Here is a 20114-nt window from a genome sequence, read left to right on the forward strand (position 1 = left end):
CTGCGCCACCTGCTGGCCCTCCACTTACTGATTGTCAGTCATGGGATGGTGGGGCATGTCCCATCCCTCTCTTCAATGCCACCCCTCTGGAGGCTGAGGGGTCAAGTTGTGGAGATCATTTGACCCCTCAAAGTAAGCAGTGGTATTGTAAAGTGCTGACTGAGTTTATGGTACTCTTAGATTTTGTAATGGGCCTGTATCCTACTGTCTACTGGACTGAGAAGAGATAGGATACATTAGCTTATTTCCTATCCCATAGACGGATAGCCACACTTAGCACTGTAAGCCTCCTTTCGAACTCCAAATGTGTTTAAAATTATAATCACTGAAATAGTGACATAATTTATAATTATGGTAAACTTTTGTGTTTTCTTTTTCTCAAGAAAAAAGTGACAGCAGAGCTACAAGTCCAGCTCATGGATGTGCTACTGAAAGACAACAACTCTCTTACACAAGCTGTCAGCACAGCTACTCGGGAGAAAGCGGAGCTGTGCAGGACAGTGTCCAGGCTGGAGAGGACTCTGAAGCACCATGTGCAGAGAGGCTGTTCTCTGAGTGTACGTACTGCCTACTCTGACACAGCCCCTGCCAGCTGACTCCAAATAGTAACCGTCTGTTCCCTCTGGCAGCTGTTTGACAAGAACTGAAGAGCTGGGCCTCTTCCCAGACCTGCTTGTCCCTGCAGGCCTTGTCCCTTCTAGTGAACTCTTGCTCAGTGTTCCAGAGTAGTATCTTTGTTTTGAAATGAATTTCTGTTTTCTTAGTCTTTTGTTTTGAGAATTTTAATTTGCATTATAAGGTGAGGGCTTTGTACTTGCTTAGCAAGTACTGTACCACTTGAGGCACACTCCAGCTCTTTTCCCCTGAGTTACTCTTCAGAAAAGGTCTCACGGTTTTGCTCCAGGCTGGCCTAAGACTGCAGTCCTCCTACCTACAACCTCTTATATAGCTGGTATGACAGGCACAAGCCACTGTTCCAACGAGTTGATTGAGATGAGGTCTTACTTTCTCTCTCCAGGCTGACTTTAAACTATGATGCTCCCATTTTCTCTCATATGTGGAAGCTAGATCTAAAATTACATCGGGACGTGGAAAATTATATAGAATACTAGACACACACAGACCAAAGGAGGTTACACAAAGGCACAACGTTTATGTTGCCTCTGATCGTATAAAATAATACTGAAATGAACTCTAAGAAGTGGGAACCAGAGGTTTTTTTTTTTTTTCTGTGTTGCTGATTTTGTTTTATTTTCTTTTGGTCTTGTTTGTTCACTTATCTGTCTTTGGGAGGTTAAGGGAAGGCACAGAAATGGAGGAACAAAGGGTGAACAAATGCATCGTGGTACTCATTAGACACTATGTTGAAAGTGAACTAAACAACTTGAAGCTTGGGATGGGAGGGAAAAACTGGGAGAGACTGAAGGAAGGAATGAGTCTATCTTAAAAGAAATGTACTCATTACCTGACTTACGTAACTATAACCAGACTACATCGGTTTTATAATAACAAAACAAAACAAAAAAGATGCTGGAAGAACTGGTTTCTGTCCTACTGCTCACTCCTCTGAGCGGCCTTTATTTCTCTTGGTTAAAAAAACTCTGTTACCTCTCTGTTTAAAAGCAACAAATAACTACAACAAAAAACGAATGCTCTCAATCCCACCTCCTAAGTAGCTGGGATTGTAGACATGAGCCACTGTGCCCTTCCCTTAGTTCTTTATTTTTCAGAGTTCTCTTTTTTTGGTGCCAGACTTTGGCCTTGAACTCAGGGCCTTGGCACTGTCCCTGAGCCTCTGTGCTCAAGGCTAGTGATCTACCACTTGAGCCACTGCACTACTTCCACCTTTTTCTGAGTAATTTATTGGAGATGAGAGTCTCCTGGACTTTGCTGCCTGGGCTGGCTCCAAACTATGATCCTTAGCTCTCAGCCCCCTGAGTAGCTAGAATTACAGGTGTGAGCCACCAGTGCCGAGCTTTGTTTTTATATATGTTTATAATTTATATCTGATTCCATATGTGAGAAAATATGCACCGTTTGTCTCACTGAGCCTGATTTCACCTAACATAGTTTTTTCCAGCTACCTAGAAACTCCCTGCACTCTGTCCTGGTTTGTTTTGTTTTGTCTTTTGGAGGTGCTGAACGTTGAAACCAGGCCTTGTGCATGCTAAGTAGGGACTTATCATGGAGCTCTGTCCCCAACCACCTTGTGTTTTGTTTTTGGTCAATCATGGGTCTTGAACTCTGGGCCTGGGTGCTGCCCCTCCACTCTTCAGCTCAAGGCAAGCACTCTACCACTTGAGCCACAGCACCATTTTTGGTTTTCTGGTGGTTTATTGGAGATAAGAGTCTCACGGACTTTCCTGCCTGGGCTGGCATTGAACCATGATCCTCAAGATCTCAACTTCCTAAGTAGCTAGGATTATAGGCATGAACCCTTGGTGCCCAGCTCCACCTTGTGCTTTTATGGAAGCTTCCTTTGTAGTCAAGGTGGAGTAACGGGAATAAACACTGGCCATTGGTGATCTGATCGAGAGTCTGTAATTACGCAGTTGACTGGTTGATTCCCTGACCTCGTGCTAGGCTGCCAGCTTCTCAGGAGGCCGCACTAGAACTAAAGACCCTCCTTTCACTCAGGCAATGACGATGGCCTTGGGACCTCTGTGTCAGGAACTGGAGACCAAATAAGAGGACAAAGATTCTTGGTAGTTTTGTCAGGAGCTAGCAGCAGAGAACACTTATATCACAGTTTCTCATGTTTGTGGCCTTTTTGTACAAGTTTTAATTTTTTCTCACTAACAACTAGCTTTTCTGTTTCATAGCATTCTCTGTAGACTTTTTGATAATTTATATTATTTCCTTCATTCTGCTCTTTGTTTTTGTAAAGTATCATATAAGCACCCAGTACTGTTTCCCTCCACATGGCTGCAGTTTTCATATGTTCTAGTTTCATTTTAATTCAGTTCAAATTGTTGTGATTTCTCCTGGCACTTTTTTTTACCCCTTGCATTTATTTATTTTACTAGGATATTCTTTAACTTCCAAGCAGATAACCTCTTACTTTTGATTTTGGGCGTAAGTCCATTATTGTGAGAAAATGTTTTGATTGATTGTAGCTCCCTAAAACTAAGGGTTGCTCTGTGTCCTATCATTTTGTCTTTCTTGGTGAAGGTCCACATGGGAGTGCTGGAGGGCTCTGCTGTCTATCCATACAGTTGGCTTGACACGGAAGTTCCGTCTTTCATGGTCATTTGAACTTCCTCATGCTGTTCTGCTGGTTAGCAGTAGAGTGTGTGTCTGTTTTTTCGCCCACCTGTATCTTCTTTGCTTGGTCTGCTCTGGAGCTTTGCTGATAGGTAAAGGTGATGGGAATTCTGTACCCATGGCCTTGGGTCTGACTGCCAGGCAGACCCACAGGTGGAATCCCCAGACTTGAGGAGCTTGGGATTGCCTGAGGACTGTGAGCACCTCATTCTCAAGCTGCTGGTGCTTGCTCCGAGTGGTTTGGAGTTGTGTGTTGAGGGCACCATGTTAGGCCTGTGTGACTCTGGTCACTGGTAGGACACTATATATGAGTGTGAATAATCGTTAGCAGGTAATATTTGTTACCGTGTTATTATTGGCAATAGTGAGGTTTAAAAACTTGGCCTTTGTGCTTCCTTGGCGGTCACTTTACCACGTGAGCCATGCCCCCCAGCTCTTTTGACTTTAGTGTTATTTTTCAGATAGGATCTTACTTTTTTTTCCCCAGGCTGGTAACTTCCTACCTATGCTTCCTTTGTAGTTGAGATTACAAGGAGATGCCATCTTGCTCTGTTTTGTTGAGATGATTCTCACTTTTTGCCTGGGTTGGCTTCAAACCATGATCCTCCCAATCTCTACCTCCTGAATAGCTGGAATTACATGCATGAGTCACTGTGTTCTCCCAGATCATGACATTTTCTTTGAATGCATGAGTTGACTGTGGACTTTAAATGAACTGATAGAGTACCTTTCTCCTTCATGTTCAGTATGACTTGCTTTGCCAGAGTGGTTCTTTCCTGAAACTGCACTCTGTAGTTATACAGCTCATACCTTTGTTGACTTCTCCCTTGTCAGGGCCTGCTTTGGGCTCACAGCCTGCATCTTGGCTTCTGGTATTCCCACAGGAGGGGGCTTGTGTGTTGACATGACCAGCCTGCCTGATTGCTGTCCTCACTGCTCCATGCTGGCAGCTGGCCACATGAAGGGCAGGTCGTGAACATCGGCTCTGATGCCCTCTCTGTTCTTTCACCACGGGGTCACCCTTCAGGTGTGTACAAGAAGGGATCTTGAGCCCCCGATATTTGGTGGCTGGTCAGATCTTTTGTACATGCCTCTGGCTGGAGTGACTCCTCTCACATCTACGAAGCTTTAGATATGTGATTTGATAGTGCTGCAGCAGAAATAGGTATTTGCATTTGCTAGACCCAAGGTACTTAAGACTTGAAGCTTAGAATTTGGAGTTACTTTGTTGATACTTCTTTTTTTTTTTTTTTTGTCGGTCGTGGGGCTTGAACTCTGGGCCTGGGCGCTGTCCCTCAGCTCTTCAGCTCAAGGCGAGCGCTCTACCACTTGAGCTACAGCGCCACTTCCGGTTTTCTGGTGGTTTATTGGAGATAGGAGTCTCACGGTCTCTCTTGCCCAGGCTGGCTTTGAACCGCGATCTTCAGATCTCAGCCTCCTGAGTAGCTAGGATTACAGGCGTGAGCCACCAGCGCCCGGTGATACTTCTTTGTTTTTACTAAAATGTTTCTTGTGTATGGTGTAAATGATGGGTCATAAGTATAGCCTAAATATTAATGATGTGGTAATATATAACTTGACCACCATTGAAAAGATGCTGACCTGGGTGCCCGTGGCTCACGCCTGTAATCCTAGCTACTCAGGAGGCTGAGATCTGAGGATCACAGTTTGAAGACAGCCTAGGCAGGAAAGTCTGTGAGACTCATGTCTTCAGATAACTACCAGGAAAACTGGAAGTGGTGCTGTGGCTCAAAATGGTGGAGTGCTAGCCTTGAGCAAAAGAGCTCAGGGATAGCACACCAAGGCCCTGAGTTCAAAGCCCCACAACCAACAAAAAAAAGAAGAAAAGATGCTGAAGGTAACAAGGGACACAGACACATAGCATGCTCTCCACATTTGTTCAGCTCTTGGATCCGGGCCTGTGGGAGATGTATACCTAGCATCGTGCATGCCCCAGCTCTCCCTGTCTGGTCAGAAGTCATTGGCCAACCATAGAAGCAACAGGGTCTTTAAATATGCCTTCCTCCCTTGAGGTTTATGTGTCTCCTGTCTTAACCTCCTCTTAATTATTTTGCTCAGGGTGTTCTTACTTAAGAACAACTTTATAGAGTGCTGGCTTTGGTGTGTTACAGAGGCCGGGCAGATGTGCGTGGAAGCAAGATGGGGCTGCTTTGCCGATTTCACCAGGACACTCAAACCTTGGACAGCCCACGCTGCCTGTGAGTGAGGACACAGACACCTGCCACGTCAGGGTGAGACTGAGCCCGTGAGGTGCTGGAGGTGCAGCACATCAGTGGTACTTTATAACCTGTGTTGGTGAATTGCAAGCAAAAGCATTTTTGTGAACAGTGAGGTAACCTCATTTCCTGGGTGTGTTTGCTACCAAGTGACCAAGGCAGTATCACTAAAGTGATCACCATGAGGAAAGAAAGTTACAGCATCAACTTGAATCTGAAACTTGGTCTGGTTGTGTGAAGGTTTAGGGTGGAAAATGTAGTGCTTGAGTGAATCAGATGGTCTCTATAGCCAGAGAAAGCCCTTCCAGTGATAAGCTGGTTGGTAGCATCGAGTGTGGCTTAGCTGGGAGCCCACCAGAAGGAAAAGTGATTTTCAAGTTTTGGATCTCAAACTGTGAAGTTCCGATTTTGCACATGGTGTCATTTCTTACTTCATGTCCTCTGGAATGCATGATGAGACTTCTGAGCCCTTTTTGTATCTTACTTGGGGAGAAATTCAAGGGTCTTCACTGGGTTCATTTAATGATGCTATGGACAATAGATTTGTATTGAACTTGGTCTGATAAACCCAGTTCATCTTTCAACAAAAGGACTGTTTCTGGCTACAAATGTGCATGGCTGAGTTAGTGATAGTTTGTGAAGACACAAGTAATTTGGCTTTTTGGTAAAAATGAACTATACAGTCAAGCACGGTGACACACACCTGTAATCCCCCCATGGAGGAAGGCAGAGGCAGGAGGGGCTTGGCCTCAGGCCAGCCTGGGGGACATAACCAGAACCAACACAAAAGCTAGCTGTACAGTTGTACTGAATGGCAAGATCAGCCAGAATATCTCTTGTTTCCTTGGATTAAGTCTTACTGTTTTTTTTTTTTTTTCCCCTTTCTTTCTTCTCTTAGATGGAAAAATTGTACTTGCATTATCTGAGAGCGGAGAGCTTTAGGAAAGCTCTGATTTATCAAAAGAAGTATCTTTTACTGCTGATTGGCGGATTCCAAGATTCTGAACAAGAAACCCTCTCCATGATTGCTCATTTGGGGGTTTTTCCTTCCAAAGCAGATAAGAAAGTCACTGCATCTCGTCCTTTTACGAAGTTCCGCACTGCCGTCAGGGTGGTCATTGCGGTGCTTAGGTAATGGCTGTTGCATCCCAAGGGTGGACAGCAAGTGCTCTTGGGTTTTAGGTGGCTTTGTTCCTCAAATCTCTACAGTGTTTTCAAGATGAGTGGCCTTGGAAGCCTTAAAACAAATATAGATGACACTTGTTTTTAAGAAGTTGTGCTGCAACCAGGCATGATAGTATATGCCTGTAATCCCAGCATTTAGAAGGGTTACAAGTTTGAGGCTAGCCTGGACTTCATAGTAGACCCTATCGCAGAGAGAGAAAGAAAAATTGTATACAGCTGTCATTTCTTTCTTGGGGGGATTGGGGGGAGTCCGGTCGTGGGGCCTGAACTCTGGGCCTGGGCACTGTCCCTCAGCTCTTCAGCTCAAGGCTAGCGCCCTACTACTTGAGCCACAGCGCCACTTCCGGTTTTTTTCTTTTTGCCTATGTGGTGCTGAGGAATGGAACCCAGGGCCTCATGCATGCAAGGCAAGTGCTCTACCACTGAGCCACCTTCCCAGCCCCTGCAACTGTCATTTCTGAAGCTAAAGATTTCGAGTTTTGTTATTATAAGGACCAATTTGCTCCTAGTAAGTTTTGTTCCAGGATTTTTTTTTTTTGTCAACAAGCGTTACGGAATGGTGTTTAAAAATCATATTTAGCTTTGCAAATTTGGTTTCTGTGGGGGGGTTTTGTTTGTTTTTTGCCGGTCCTGAGGCTTGAACGCAGGGCCTGGGCACTGTCCCTGAGCCTCTTTGTGCTCAAGGCTAGCGCTCCTACCATTTGAACTGCAGTGCCACTTCCAGCTTCTTCTGAGTAGTTAATTGGAGGTGAGAGTCTTATGGACTTTACTGTCTGGGCTGGCTCCAAACCATGATCCTCAGCTCTGAGCCCCCTGAGTAACTAGGATTACAGGCTTGAGCCGCCAGTGCCCAGCTTTGTTTTTACACATATTTCTAATTTATATCTAATTCCGTATGTGAGAGAAAATGTGCACCATTTGTCTCTCTGAGCCTGGTTTTACCTAGTGTAATTTTTTTTCAAGGCCTTGTATTTCTTTACAGATAACATAGTATTCTTTCTGATGGATGAATAAAATGCCTGGCAGTGTTTATGTGTTTTGGTTAGATTTGTGGCCTAGAAGAAGAGTCCAGGTGCATGAAAATATGCTTGGCACTGAGAGTGTACCAGCGTTGAGCCTAAGCACTTCTGGGACCTGACCAGCCACCAAGGGCCTTGTGGTCCAAGTCCTGTCCACCTCACATCCATCCTCTAGGTTTTTTTTGGAAGCATTGTTTGTGCTCCCTGGCCATTTGCACATGGCTCCTTTCTGCAATGAATAAAGCTTCCTGCTATAGGAAGTTTTATTTCAAAAGTAGCAGTGGTAAAAATTCATGTCATGGTATTGTTTTAAGTTTGCTGAATTTCTAACCCATTTGTTTCCCCAAGTACCATGTATCTTCCTGCTGCTGCCCACACGTTCCTTCCTAAGATCATGCCAGGCTCCTAGACTGCTTTAGGGAATGTGCATAGGTGGCTGCCGACAGAGAGGGATAGGAGAGACCTGGCAGGGTGGACGGGGCGGGAGGAGGCTGGGCTTGGGCCTGCTTAAGCCTCAGGATACCTGAGTCCTGACATTAGGCCACTGTCCACGTACCCATCTGTCCATCCAAATCTGTGGGAGAATGTTCCCTTCCAGGTGGTGCTTGAGTGCGTGATGGGCAAAGGGGAGCAGGCTGAGAGGCTGCTTCCCAGGCCTCCTTCATGAAGAGGCGAGGCCAGTAGTCCCTCAGTCAGTTGGCCTCTGCCCACATGAGGGGGCTGCCTCTGAGGGGCCGTGAAGGTGCTTATCATATGCTCCTTGTCTGCAGATCACGCTACCAGGGCCATCAGGGCCCCTCATACATACCATGCTGACCACCTACTTCCTTGAACCACTGGTGCTGCCTACTGACCCCCTGAGCTCAAGGCCAGTTGGGCTACATAGGGAGACCCTGTCTGGAGGGAGAGGGAAAGACAGAGACAGATTGTGCTGTGCATAACTGTTGCTAAGTATCTGAATGAGGCTGAAGCCCAGAAGACACGGAAGACCAGGTGGGAGCAGTGTGCTTTTCCTAGTTACTGCTGGCACAGACAAATTTGAACTGGGGTCTGATCAAACTAGACTAAGCTTTGGTGACATTTTGGCCCAGTTGCATGGGCCATATTAGGGACAAAGGTGGCTTCATCTGGGTGTTGGCCGTGGCATTGGGAAAGTTTGTGTGCCATGTGCCAGCTTGGCCAGCAGTCTCTGTGTGTGCCTATCTTGGTCCCATTGACTGACCCAGACAGTGGTGCTCTGTGTGTACTGTGGGCAGTGGGGCCAGTGCTGGTCAGTCATGTTAGGGTGGTACTGTGCCTGTTATATTTGCGCTACTCTTTTTTTGTATGCCAGTACTGGAGCTTGAACTCAGGGCCTGGGCAGTATCCCTGGGCTTTTTGCTCAAGGATAGCACTCAAGCCACAACTCTTTGGTATTTAACTAGAGATCAGAATCTCACAGACTTTCCTGTCTAGGCTGGCTTTGAACTGCTACCACCAGATCTTAGCCTCCTGAGTAGCTAGGATTATAGAAGTGAGCCACTGGTGCCCAGCTTATTTGCGCATTCTTTTTTGTTTTGTTTTAAAATTTTATTTTTTGTTATTTCTTATTCTTAAATGTGTTTTTGTCTTCCTGCTTTGTAGATTACGTTTTTTGGTTAGGAAATGGCAAGAAGTTGATCGGAAAGGAGCTCTAGCACAAGGCAAAGCTATGCGTCCAGGTGAGCTTTGATCATCATTAAGCTGACCTATTAGCCTTTCTTCCTGTTTGCCATAGTGTTGCCATGAAGACTTTAGTGGAACATGTTAACACACAGTAAGAAAATTAGGAATTTCAGTCACTGCAGTCACAGCATGAGAACAAGGAGCACCAAAAGTGCATTGCAGTCAGTCAGTTGCAGCAGGCACAGGGGTTGAGCACAGTCAGTGAGTAAGTGACTGCGAGCACAGGAGTTCTGCACAGTCAGTGAGTGAGTGATAGTGAGCACAGGGGTTCTGCACAGTCAGTGAGTGAGTGACAGTGAGCACAGGGGTTCTGCACAGTCAGTGAGTGATAGTGAGCACGGGGTTCTGCACAGTCAGTGAGTGACAGTGAGCACAGGGGTTCTGCACAGTCAGTGACAGTGAGCACAGAGGTTCTGCACAGTCAGTGAGTGAGTGATAGTGAGCACAGGGGTTCTGCACAGTCAGTGAGTGACAGTGAGCACAGGGGTTCTGCACAGTCAGTGACAGTGAGCACAGGGGTTCTGCACAGTCAGTGAGTGAGTGACAGTGAGCACAGGGGTTCTGCACAGTCAGTGAGTGAGTGACAGTGAGCACAGGGGTTCTGCACAGTCAGTGAGTGAGTGACAGTGAGCACAGGGGTTCTGCACAGTCAGTGAGTGAGTGATAGTGAGCACAGGGGTTCTGCACAGTCAGTGACAGTGAGCACAGGGGTTCTGCACAGTCAGTGAGTGACAGTGAGCACAGGGGTTCTGCACAGTCAGTGAGTGACAGTGAGCACAGGGGTTCTGCACAGTCAGTGACAGTGAGCACAGGGGTTCTGTACAGTCAGTGAGTGACAGTGAACACAGGGGTTCTGTACAGTCAGTGAGTGACAGCACAGGGGTTCTGCACAGTCAGTGAGTGACAGTGAACACAGGGGTTCTGTACAGTCAGTGACAGTGAGCACAGGGGTTCTGCACAGTCAGTGAGTGACAGTGAGCACAGGGGTTCTGCACAGTCAGTGAGTGACAGCACAGGGGTTCTGCACAGTCAGTGACAGTGAGCACAGGGGTTCTGTACAGTCAGTGAGTGAGTGACAGTGAGCACAGGGGTTCTGCACAGTCAGTGAGTGACAGTGAGCACAGGGGTTCTGCACAGTCAGTGAGTGACAGCACAGGGGTTCTGCACAGTCAGTGACAGTGAGCACAGGGGTTCTGTACAGTCAGTGAGTGACAGTGAACACAGGGGTTCTGCACAGTCAGTGACAGTGAGCACAGGGGTTCTGCACAGTCAGTGACAGTGAGCACAGGGGTTCTGCACAGTCAGTGAGTGACAGCACAGGGGTTCTGCACAGTCAGTGAGTGACAGTGAGCACAGGGGTTCTGCACAGTCAGTGACAGTAAGCACAGGGGTTCTGCACAGTCAGTCAGTGACAGTGAGCACAGGGGTTCTGCACAGTCAGTGAGTGACAGTGAGCACAGGGGTTCTGCACAGTCAGTGAGTGACAGTGAGCACAGGGGTTCTGCACAGTGAGTGAGTGAGTGACAGTGAGCACAGGGGTTCTGCACAGTCAGTGAGTGACAGTGAGCACAGGGGTTCTGCACAGTCAGTGAGTGACAGCACAGGGGTTCTGCACAGTCAGTGACAGTGAGCACAGGGGTTCTGTACAGTCAGTGAGTGACAGTGAACACAGGGGTTCTGCACAGTCAGTGACAGTGAGCACAGGGGTTCTGCACAGTCAGTGACAGTGAGCACAGGGGTTCTGCACAGTCAGTGAGTGACAGCACAGGGGTTCTGCACAGTCAGTGAGTGACAGTGAGCACAGGGGTTCTGCACAGTCAGTGACAGTAAGCACAGGGGTTCTGCACAGTCAGTGAGTGACAGTGAGCACAGGGGTTCTGCACAGTCAGTGAGTGACAGTGAGCACAGGGGTTCTGCACAGTGAGTGAGTGAGTGACAGTGAGCACAGGGGTTCTGCACAGTCAGTGACAGTGAGTACAGGGGTTCTGCACGGTCAGTCAGTGAGAGACAGTGAGCACAGGGGTTCTGTACAGTCAGTGAGTCAGTGACAGTGAGCCACAGGGGTTCTGCACAGTCAGTGAGTGAGTCAGTGACAGTGATGTCCTTGTTCTCCAGAGTAGCTGAATTTATGCCGGTTCTGTTACACCTTTGTTTTGGCACCTCATGCTTTGCCTTGCAAGGCTCAGTCAGACCTTTCCTCTAGGCCTATGTGCTGCTGCCTGCCCCAGTGCAGTGCACAACTAACTGGCCCAGTGGACAGCTGGGTCCAAGGACAAGCAGAACAGTTTGCAAAGTCGTTTTCTAGACTCTGGTGTCAGACGTGAGAGTCCTTTCTACTCAGCCCAGCTTTGTGTCAAGCACGTCCCCACCCTCTGGCCTTCTCAGGTCCGCAGTGATCACAGTGACTAGACCATGTAGGTATCGCTGTCGTCGAGGTCGTGAGGAGGACACTCCCTCCATGCTACCCTCATGGTATCCAGGTTCCTGCCTCTCGTAGAGGTAGGACAGCTTCCCTGTGTCACTCTTAAAGTGCTCCTGAGGGTACCACCAGCCATGGGCCACTCATAAGATGCTGGGTCAGATAGGACACAGGCGATCAGAACTGAAAACATGTCATAATTTAGCCGGGTGCCGGTGGCTCACGCCTGTAATCCTAGCTGTTTAGGAGGCTGAGATCTGAGGATGGCGGTTCAAAGCCAGCCCGGGCAGCAAAGTCTGTGACACTCTCATCTCCAATAAATCAGAAATAAATCGGAAATGGCGCTGTGGCTCAAGTGGTAGAGCACTTGCCTTGCACTGAAGAGTGCAGGGACAGCGCCCAAGCCCAGAGTTCAAAACCCTATGACCAACACCCCCCCCCCCAAAAAAAAAAAAAAAAGTCATAACTTAGGTACTTTAAATTTTCCTTTGAAATTACTAGAGACTTCCTGGGCCTGGGTGCTGTCTCTCAGCTCTTCAGCTCAAGGCTAGCGCTTTACCACTTGAGCCACAATGCCACTTCCGGCTTTTTCTTTTTGCTTATGTGGTGCTGAGGAATGAACCCAGGGCCTCAGGCATGCAAGGCAAGCACTACTGAGCCAACTACCACTGAGCCAATTTCCCAGCCTAAGAGACTCTTAAGTCTCATGTTTTTATAGATGGGCCTTCCTCCTACAACATACCATTTCTTTCCCTAATAATTGCTTGTTTTGGGAAAGGATTCCGAGCATCACGGCGGCAGCAGTCTTCATCTGAAGCCAGAGAGTCCTTGCCCACTCGGGATGTGTCTTCAGGCCCTGCCAAGGACTCTGCGCATGGCGCTGGGCTGGCAGCCACCCCCTCCCTGAAAAGGTCAGTTGAGATGCTGTGGCTTTTCCTGATGGTGCCCAGACACTTCCGAATATTCTGGCTTTGACCCAGCCCAGAGCATTGCGGAGAACATAGCCTTGAGTCTGTGAGGGCCTGAGGGTCCCTCGGTTTGAAGCGGGTCAGTGTCAGCTCTGTGGTGGCAGAGGTCTCTTCGGTGTGCATGCTGTCTGGAAGGTAAGGCCTGTTCCTGACCCTGAAGAGGTCTGGAAACTCATTGGGATGAGAGCAAAAAGGGACACAGAAAATGCTCCCTGGGATCATCATCAGGGGCTTGAAGGTGAGGATGGAAGGGTGGAAGGGGTTTTTTGCCTATGCAGGAGCAGGTGGGTGGGTGAATTGGGGCAGGTACTGGGTTTGGGGTTATGTACAATCTAATTTGGGTGACAGGGCATACACAAAGATTTAGTAAATGAAATATGCACAGTTGTTTCTGCGTAAAGCACTATGCAGGGCTAGGATGTAGTAGCTGGTAGAATACCCTGCCTCGCAAGGGTAAGGCCCTGACTCAGTCCTGATTACCACTAAGCAAACAGGAATGTACTCCTTAAAGTGAAGAGGGATGTGACAGAGATGGCCCTGGGGTGCCCCGTCAGGCCCCAGCTCTGCCTCTCCACAGCTCCACCTGAGGAGCCTCAGCTGTTTTGTTTTGTTGTTGTTCTCTCCTCTCATCTTTTTTCCTTCTCTCTGATGTGGTGATTTGTTTGAAGATCTACTTCATCCCCAAATTCAAGGTTAGGAAGATCCTTGACTGCTTCTCAAGATCCAGAACATTCCTTGACAGAGTATATTCACCATCTAGAAATGATCCAGCAACGACTGGCAGGGGTGCTACCAGGTAAAAAATCCTTCTTGAACATTAAAAAATATATTACTGGAAGTGGCGCTGTGGCTCAAGTGGTAGAGCACTCGCCTTGAGCTGAAGAGCTCAGGGACAGCACCTGGGCCCAGAGTTCAAGCCCCAAGCCCCACCCTCCCCCCAAAAATAAAATATATAAATATGTAGCTATTCCCTAAATATGTGAAATAATGAAGAGAAGAATGTTAGTATCACATTAACATATTAGCTACTGTCACTTTCCATCTTTTTTTTTTTTTTTTTTTGGTTGGTCCTGGGACTTGAACTCTGGGCCTGGGCGCTGTCCCTCAGCTCTTCAGCTCTAGGCAAGTGCTCTACCACTTGAGTCCTGTGGTTCCGGTTTTCTGAGTGGTTTATTGGAGATAAGAGTCTCACAGATTTTCCTGTCTGGGCTGGCTTTGAATCATGATCCTCAGATCTCAGTCTCCTGAGTAGCTAGGATTACAGGCCTGAGCTATCAGTGCCCGGCCAGTTTCATTCTTGACAGTACAAAGAGTGTGAATGAAGGCTCTGGGCCTTTTTATATTTTTCCTTACCCTATTAAAGAAGATTTATGTTTTGGCCAGCATATAATTTGTCTATTGAGGGTGCATGTGTCTCTCTGAATCTGTGTCTGTATTTGAGTTTGAACTCAAGGCCTTGCATACACTTGGGTTTTTGTTGTTGTTTTGTGCTGGTCCTGAGACTTGAACTCAGGGCCTGGGCACTGTCTCTGAGGATCCCAGACTTTGGAGAAAGTAGGATTATAGGCATGAGCCACTCCTGCCCAGACTGTCCAGTGCTTCATAACCATCATAAGTTAAACTACTTTAGAACGTAAATTTCTTAAAAAATTCAGATGAATTTAGTGATAGTGTTTGGAAATTGTTAGATTATTCTTAAAAGACATGTAAACTGTTTGGCTCCAGTGGCTCATGCCTGTAATCCTAGCTACTCAAGAGGCTGAGATCTGAGGATTGCAGTTCAAAGCTAGCCCAGGCAGGAAAGTCCATGAGACTCTTATCTCCAATAAACCACCAGAAAACCGGAAGTTGCACTGTGGTTCAAGTGGTAGAGCACTCGCCTTGAACTGAAGAGATCAAGGACAGCGCCCAGGACCAGAGTGCAAGCCCCATGACCCGACAAAAAGAAAAAAGAAAAAAAACGTAAACTCATTTAATCTCATTTTTATGTATATTCAGATTCTGCTTCAAAGAAATCCTGTCACCAGAAGATTAAACAATGAATAAAGTCCTGTGGCTTTAACCTGTGACAGTTCTAGTTGAGGAAAAGATGTTTTTCCCTAAGGAAAGCTCATAGTGTGGCCTGGAACACTGTCCATGCCGTGATGCCGGCCCCCGATGCAACTAAGTGTGCCAGCCTCATCGCATGCTGCAGAGCCTCCTAGAGCGCTTTTTGTGACCTCAGAACACCCTTGCTCCTCCCGCCCCTGAGCCATGGCTGTGTGCTATTCTCCATACCTGTTCCAAGCAGGGAGGTGGGGAGTGGTTTCCCGTTGTTTATTTCTTAGAGTGTACAGATGGAAATATCATTTAGAAGTGGAACCTTTTACCCTACATACACACACACACACACACACACACACGAAAGAAGGAATAAAGAGTAAGACTGTATATGTGGATGGCTTTGTTTTTTTAGTTCATCCAGTTTATTCTTGTCATTGGCAAATAAGTAAATAATAAAAAAAAACAACAGAATTTATGTCAAACTTTTGTTTCACAAATGTCCATAACATTTCCCCTCAAGTATCAACACATTTTGTGTCCCCAATTTCTGCAGCAGAAGATAATGATGAAAGTCTTAGACAATTCAGCATCGTTGTCAAGAAATATGCTACTGATCTAGGCCCAAAGAAGGGCTACTGAATGGTGATGAATGAAGGGGCAGGTGGGCGGGCAAGCCATCATGTTCTTGGAATCGCCTTCTAGTTGAGGATGTGTTTTGAGGATAATTTTCCCTTCTTTTGGTAATGATTATACTTACACGTTCCAATTTGTTAGATAGTATACTTGCTTTTGCCTCCGCATGGAGAAATTGAAGAAACTTAAAAGCTTTGCCTAATAACAGACATTGCATGGCTGGCACTGGTGACACATGAAGTCCAGACAGAAAAATCTGTATGAGTCCATCTGCAGTCAACCAGGAAAATGCTGGACTGAAAGCATAATTCGAGTGGCAGAGCACCAGTTGTGAGCAAGCAAGCCAAGTGAGTGTGAGGCCTTGAGTCCAAGCCCTAGTACTGACCAAGAAAATGGCATTGCCTACTTTAACAAAAGCATCTATATACAAGAGTATATGGTCTGCCTGAGCAGATCAAGGGTCCACCCATCAGTAAATAGCCCAGGTGGACAGTCCAAATCTTAGTGCTGCTTTTTCTGCTGCAGTCTCCCTCTTAATCCCTGCTTGTGGTCGTATGGGACACTTCTTATGGCCCGTTGGCAGCAAGAGCAGATTGTTTTCTGTAGGTGGCTATTCCTGAGCATGGGAGCTGCCTCATGGCTGTCAGTCCAGGTGGAGTTCAGAGGACCTCACCTTAGCAAACCTTTGATGGCCTACCTCATCTTCCCCAACACTTTTTTTCCCCTGAACTAAGCATGAGAATCTTCCCCTTGACACTCTGACCACTAGAAAGGGGTAAAACCATGTCAAATGGCCTACAGTTTCAGAGATGTGGCACTAGTAAAATCGGAGGTAAGACCACCACTGGGTCAGGCGAACTGATCTCCCAGGCTTCCCCTTAAAAACAGTGTTTTCTGTCACAGAGCTTTGAGGTCAGAACTCACTGCGCTGTTCTCTGGTGAATAGTAAACCTAGTTTCTTTTTCCTTAAAACCCAGCTCTCCGGGGCTGGGAAGGTGGCTCAGTAGTAGAGTGCTTTGCATGCATGAGGCCCTAAGTTTGATTCCTCAGCACCATATAAGCAAAAAGAAAAAGGCTGGAAGTGGCGCTATGGCTCAAGTGGTAGAGCGCTAGCCTTGAGCTGAAGAGCTGAGGGACAGTGCCCAGGCCCAGAGTTCAGGCCCCACGACCGGACCCAAAAAAAAAATTTAAAAAAAAAAACAACAACCCAGCTCTCCAACTAGGAGGCAGTGGTCATTGCTTGTAATCCTAGCTACTCACGAGGTCGAGACCAGGAGGATTGAAGCCACCTTTGACAGAAAATTCTGGGAGTCTCCATCCCCAATGAACCTGCAAAATGCTGACCTTGGAGGCATGGATCGAGTTGTAGAGCACTAGCTGTGATCAAGCAAGCTAATGGAGAGTATTAGGTCCCGAGTTCAAATCCCAGTACTACAACCTGCTGTCATTTGTGAACTGGCTTTGTGAGGCCAGGGTATCCAACTGGGTAACAACCTGACTTCCAGGCATGTTCCTCCCGTGTGTAATGTAATGGATTTACCTTCTCTGTTATCACACAATGGCTTCAGTTTTTGCCTGCAAGTCCTGTTTTTGTCCCTAGATGCAAGGACTCCAGAGTTCTAGGACATCATTCCTAATTTGCAAGTCATTAAGCACTTGATGTCTTCCTTGGTAAAAATCCCCTTGGAATGCAGCCTGTAATCCTGAAAAGTTTGAGGAAGACAGGAAGCACAAAGTTTCTTAGTCACTATGGTTTCTAGGGCCACTCCTTTGGTTTCCAGATCTATCTATTTTTCTGTTAGAATCACAGTGCTATTTAAAGCCTCACATTTAATGCACCCTAAAGGCACTGAACCTTCACAGATAACTCCCAGCTCCAGAGTTTGGCTGTGCCTTTGCCAGTGCTGTGGGTCACTGCGTTTCAGCACAGTGATGTGCGCCCTGAACTTCCTTGGCTGGCCCACTTGGTGGCAGCTGCACATGAACAAAGGTCCTAGTCTTCTCTACTCACCTGGGTGATCAATCCAATGTCAAGGAAGCTGGGAACTGTTGGCTCATGCCCATAATCCTAGCTACTTAGTGTTAAATTCTGAGCATTGCAGTTCCAAGTCAGCCCAGGCAGGAATGTCTGTGAGACTTATTTCCAATTAAGCAGCAAAAAGAAGTGGACTGTGGCTCAAGTGGTACAGTGCTAGCCTTGAGCACAAAAGCTCAGGTACAGCACCCAGGCCCTGAGTTAAAGCCCCAGTACTGGGTTCAACATGTCCATGTAATGTTGAATCATTTGCTACTTTAGGTAACCAGGTAACCTTAGGCTAACCAGGTAACCTTAGGCTGGGTTTGTGTGGATGGTCTTGTGTGTCTGTCTTTGGCCAAGTGCCACTTTCATCTAGTGGGAATATGGTAAGTTGGGAATTACTGAGTTAGGCGTTATGGGTTAAAGGCTGTAAACCTGCAAACAGAATGAAGTCTGCTGCTGTGCAGATGATGAGCCAGGGAACAGTATTCTATTACACTCGACCTGCTGTTGCTGCTGAACAAGATGCTTTATAAACAAATGCTGAGGGAAAATTTGTGTACTTAATATTTAGCTGATATCAACACCTGTAAAATAAAGTGGAAGGAAGGTTTCCCAGACAAAACTTCAGCTAGCCTGCATGGATTTCTAGAGGAAGTGAGACACACATATCTTAACTTCCTCTAAAGCCCCAGAGCTGAGGTATTGTTCAATGCTGCAAAACATTGTTAAGTTCTGGGGGCTAGGAAGGTGGCTTAGTGGTGGAGTGCTTGCCTTGCATGCATGAGGCCCTGGGTTCGATTCCCCAGCACCACATAAGCAAAAAGAAGCCAGAAGTGGCGCTGTGGTTCAAGTGGTAGAGCGCTAGCCTTGAGCTGAAGAGCTGAGGGACAGCGCCCAGGCCCAGAGTTCAGGCCCCACAACAAGGCCCTCCCCCCAAAACAAACAAATGTTTGCTAAGTTCTGTTGAAGATAATTAGTTTTGTGTTGAGCTTTCAGTCTTTACTGTAAACACTCCCTTTTTTTTTTCTCTTACCAATGAAACCACTGGGAGCAAGGTGTTCAGGCCTTTAAAATGGCAGCAGAGAGATCCTTATACCACTGGGAACTGTCAGCCAAACAGCCCATTTTCTGACCATCAGTTGTATGACCTTAGTGCCAGACAGACGACCCTGGTCACCGTGGGGACACTTCACCTGCAGTGAGTCTTGAAGCCTCTATTCTTGGTTCAGGATGCCTTGCCCCAGTCAGGACCAACCACTCCACATAACCAACAGCAGTCTTAGAAGGACACACAGTCTCAGCAAACGTTAGATGGCCCTTGAGCTAAGGGAAGGATGGAGGAGAAGCAATAACTCAGAAAGCCAGCGACTGATGCAATGTGGAATTAGAGGTATCAGGGCCTATACTTGGTGCAAATACAATCATTTGCATGACATACCTATGGCACACCTAGTTATATAGTAAGACCCCTATTTGCAGATTTACTGAATACTTTTGATTAACAACAAAAAAAATAAAAGAATACTAAGAGAAATTTAGAAAAATTCCCATGCGAGCATTATTTAGTTCAGCTGATAAAGAGAAGCTCTCAGTCTTGCATTACTGTTACGTTGTGTTTAAATAGTTGTGTGTACTGTTTTTGGACCCTTAATTTTGTTAAAAACTTGTCTTCTTAAAGGCAAATTGTGCCCAAAGACAATTTGAGTGATGAAGATGACAATTTAAAGTTTGTTGAAAGGCAGCATATCTTTAGAAGTTGCATGCTGTTGTAGGGTAGATGAACCAAGCTTCTGCAATACAGCACTTAACACTGATCCTTGTAAGAGGCAACAAATGATGCTTTTGCTGGGCCCATGAAGTAGCTAAAAGAATAAAAGCTTGGCACCCCAACCCCTGCTTCACATCTGTGTCCTTGGATCTAAGCCACTCTCTCCAGTCACCTCCAAGGACAGGACTGACTTAAGCATCTTGTAACAAAAGGGGAGCTGCCTGGAAAACAAGCAATGCCTCATCTTGGGGCAAAAGGTCCCCAGTCCAAAGCCACAGACCTCCTGCAAGAAAAGAGTGATTGCTCCTGCTGCTGCATGGAGAAGGGATAAGAGTGACTGCTCCTGCTGCTCACATGGAGAGGGGACAAGAGTGACCACTCCTCCTGCTGCTCACATGGAGAGGGGACAAGAGTGACCACTGCTCCTACTGCTGCTCACATGGAGAGGGGACAAGAGTGACCACTGCTCCTGCTGCTGCTCACATGGAGAGGGGACAAGAGTGACCACTGCTCCTACTGCTGCTCACATGGAGAGGGGACAAGAGTGACCACTGCTCCTACTGCTGCTCACATGGAGAGGGGACAAGAGTGACCACTGCTCCTGCTGCTCACATGGAGAGGGGACAAGAGTGACCACTGCTCCTGCTGCTCACATGGAGAGGGGACAAGAGTGACCACTGCTCCTGCTGCTCATATGGAGAGGGGACAAGAGTGACCACTGCTCCTGCTGCTCACATGGAGAGGGGACAAGAGTGACCACTGCTCCTGCTGCTCACATGGAGAGGGGACAAGAGTGACCACTGCTCCTGCTGCTCACATGGAGAGGGGACGAGCGCCAAGGTTTCCCCGCAGCG

At 47.0% G+C, this 20114-nt stretch overlaps 1 protein-coding gene across 8 annotated transcripts in view; it reads left to right on the plus strand.

Moving 5' to 3' along the window:
- Pcnt (pericentrin) overlaps positions 1-15226 on the plus strand; it is a 108783-nt gene extending 93557 nt beyond the window's left edge. For 5 of the 8 annotated variants that reach the window (XM_070030881.1, XM_070030885.1, XM_070030883.1 and 2 more), the window contains 7 exons: positions 384-557; positions 5397-5516; positions 6400-6632; positions 9329-9405; positions 12607-12739; positions 13465-13592; positions 14795-15226. In XM_070030881.1, the coding sequence (XP_069886982.1) occupies positions 384-557; positions 5397-5516; positions 6400-6632; positions 9329-9405; positions 12607-12739; positions 13465-13592; positions 14795-14838 (909 nt within the window). In that variant the 3' untranslated portion in view covers positions 14839-15226. Of the gene's footprint in view, positions 1-383; positions 558-5396; positions 5517-6399; positions 6633-8475; positions 8699-9328; positions 9407-12606; positions 12740-13464; positions 13593-14794 lie in introns of those variants that run through there. The other 3 variants (XM_070030882.1, XM_070030884.1, XR_011373589.1) reach the window with 3 other exon arrangements.
- Positions 15227-20114: the final 4888 nt, after the last annotated feature.

Source organism: Dipodomys merriami, unplaced genomic scaffold (genome assembly GCF_024711535.1).
Source record: "Dipodomys merriami isolate MVZ:Mamm:240054 unplaced genomic scaffold, mDipMer1.0.p SCAF_2, whole genome shotgun sequence".
Lineage (NCBI taxonomy): Eukaryota > Metazoa > Chordata > Mammalia > Rodentia > Heteromyidae > Dipodomys > Dipodomys merriami.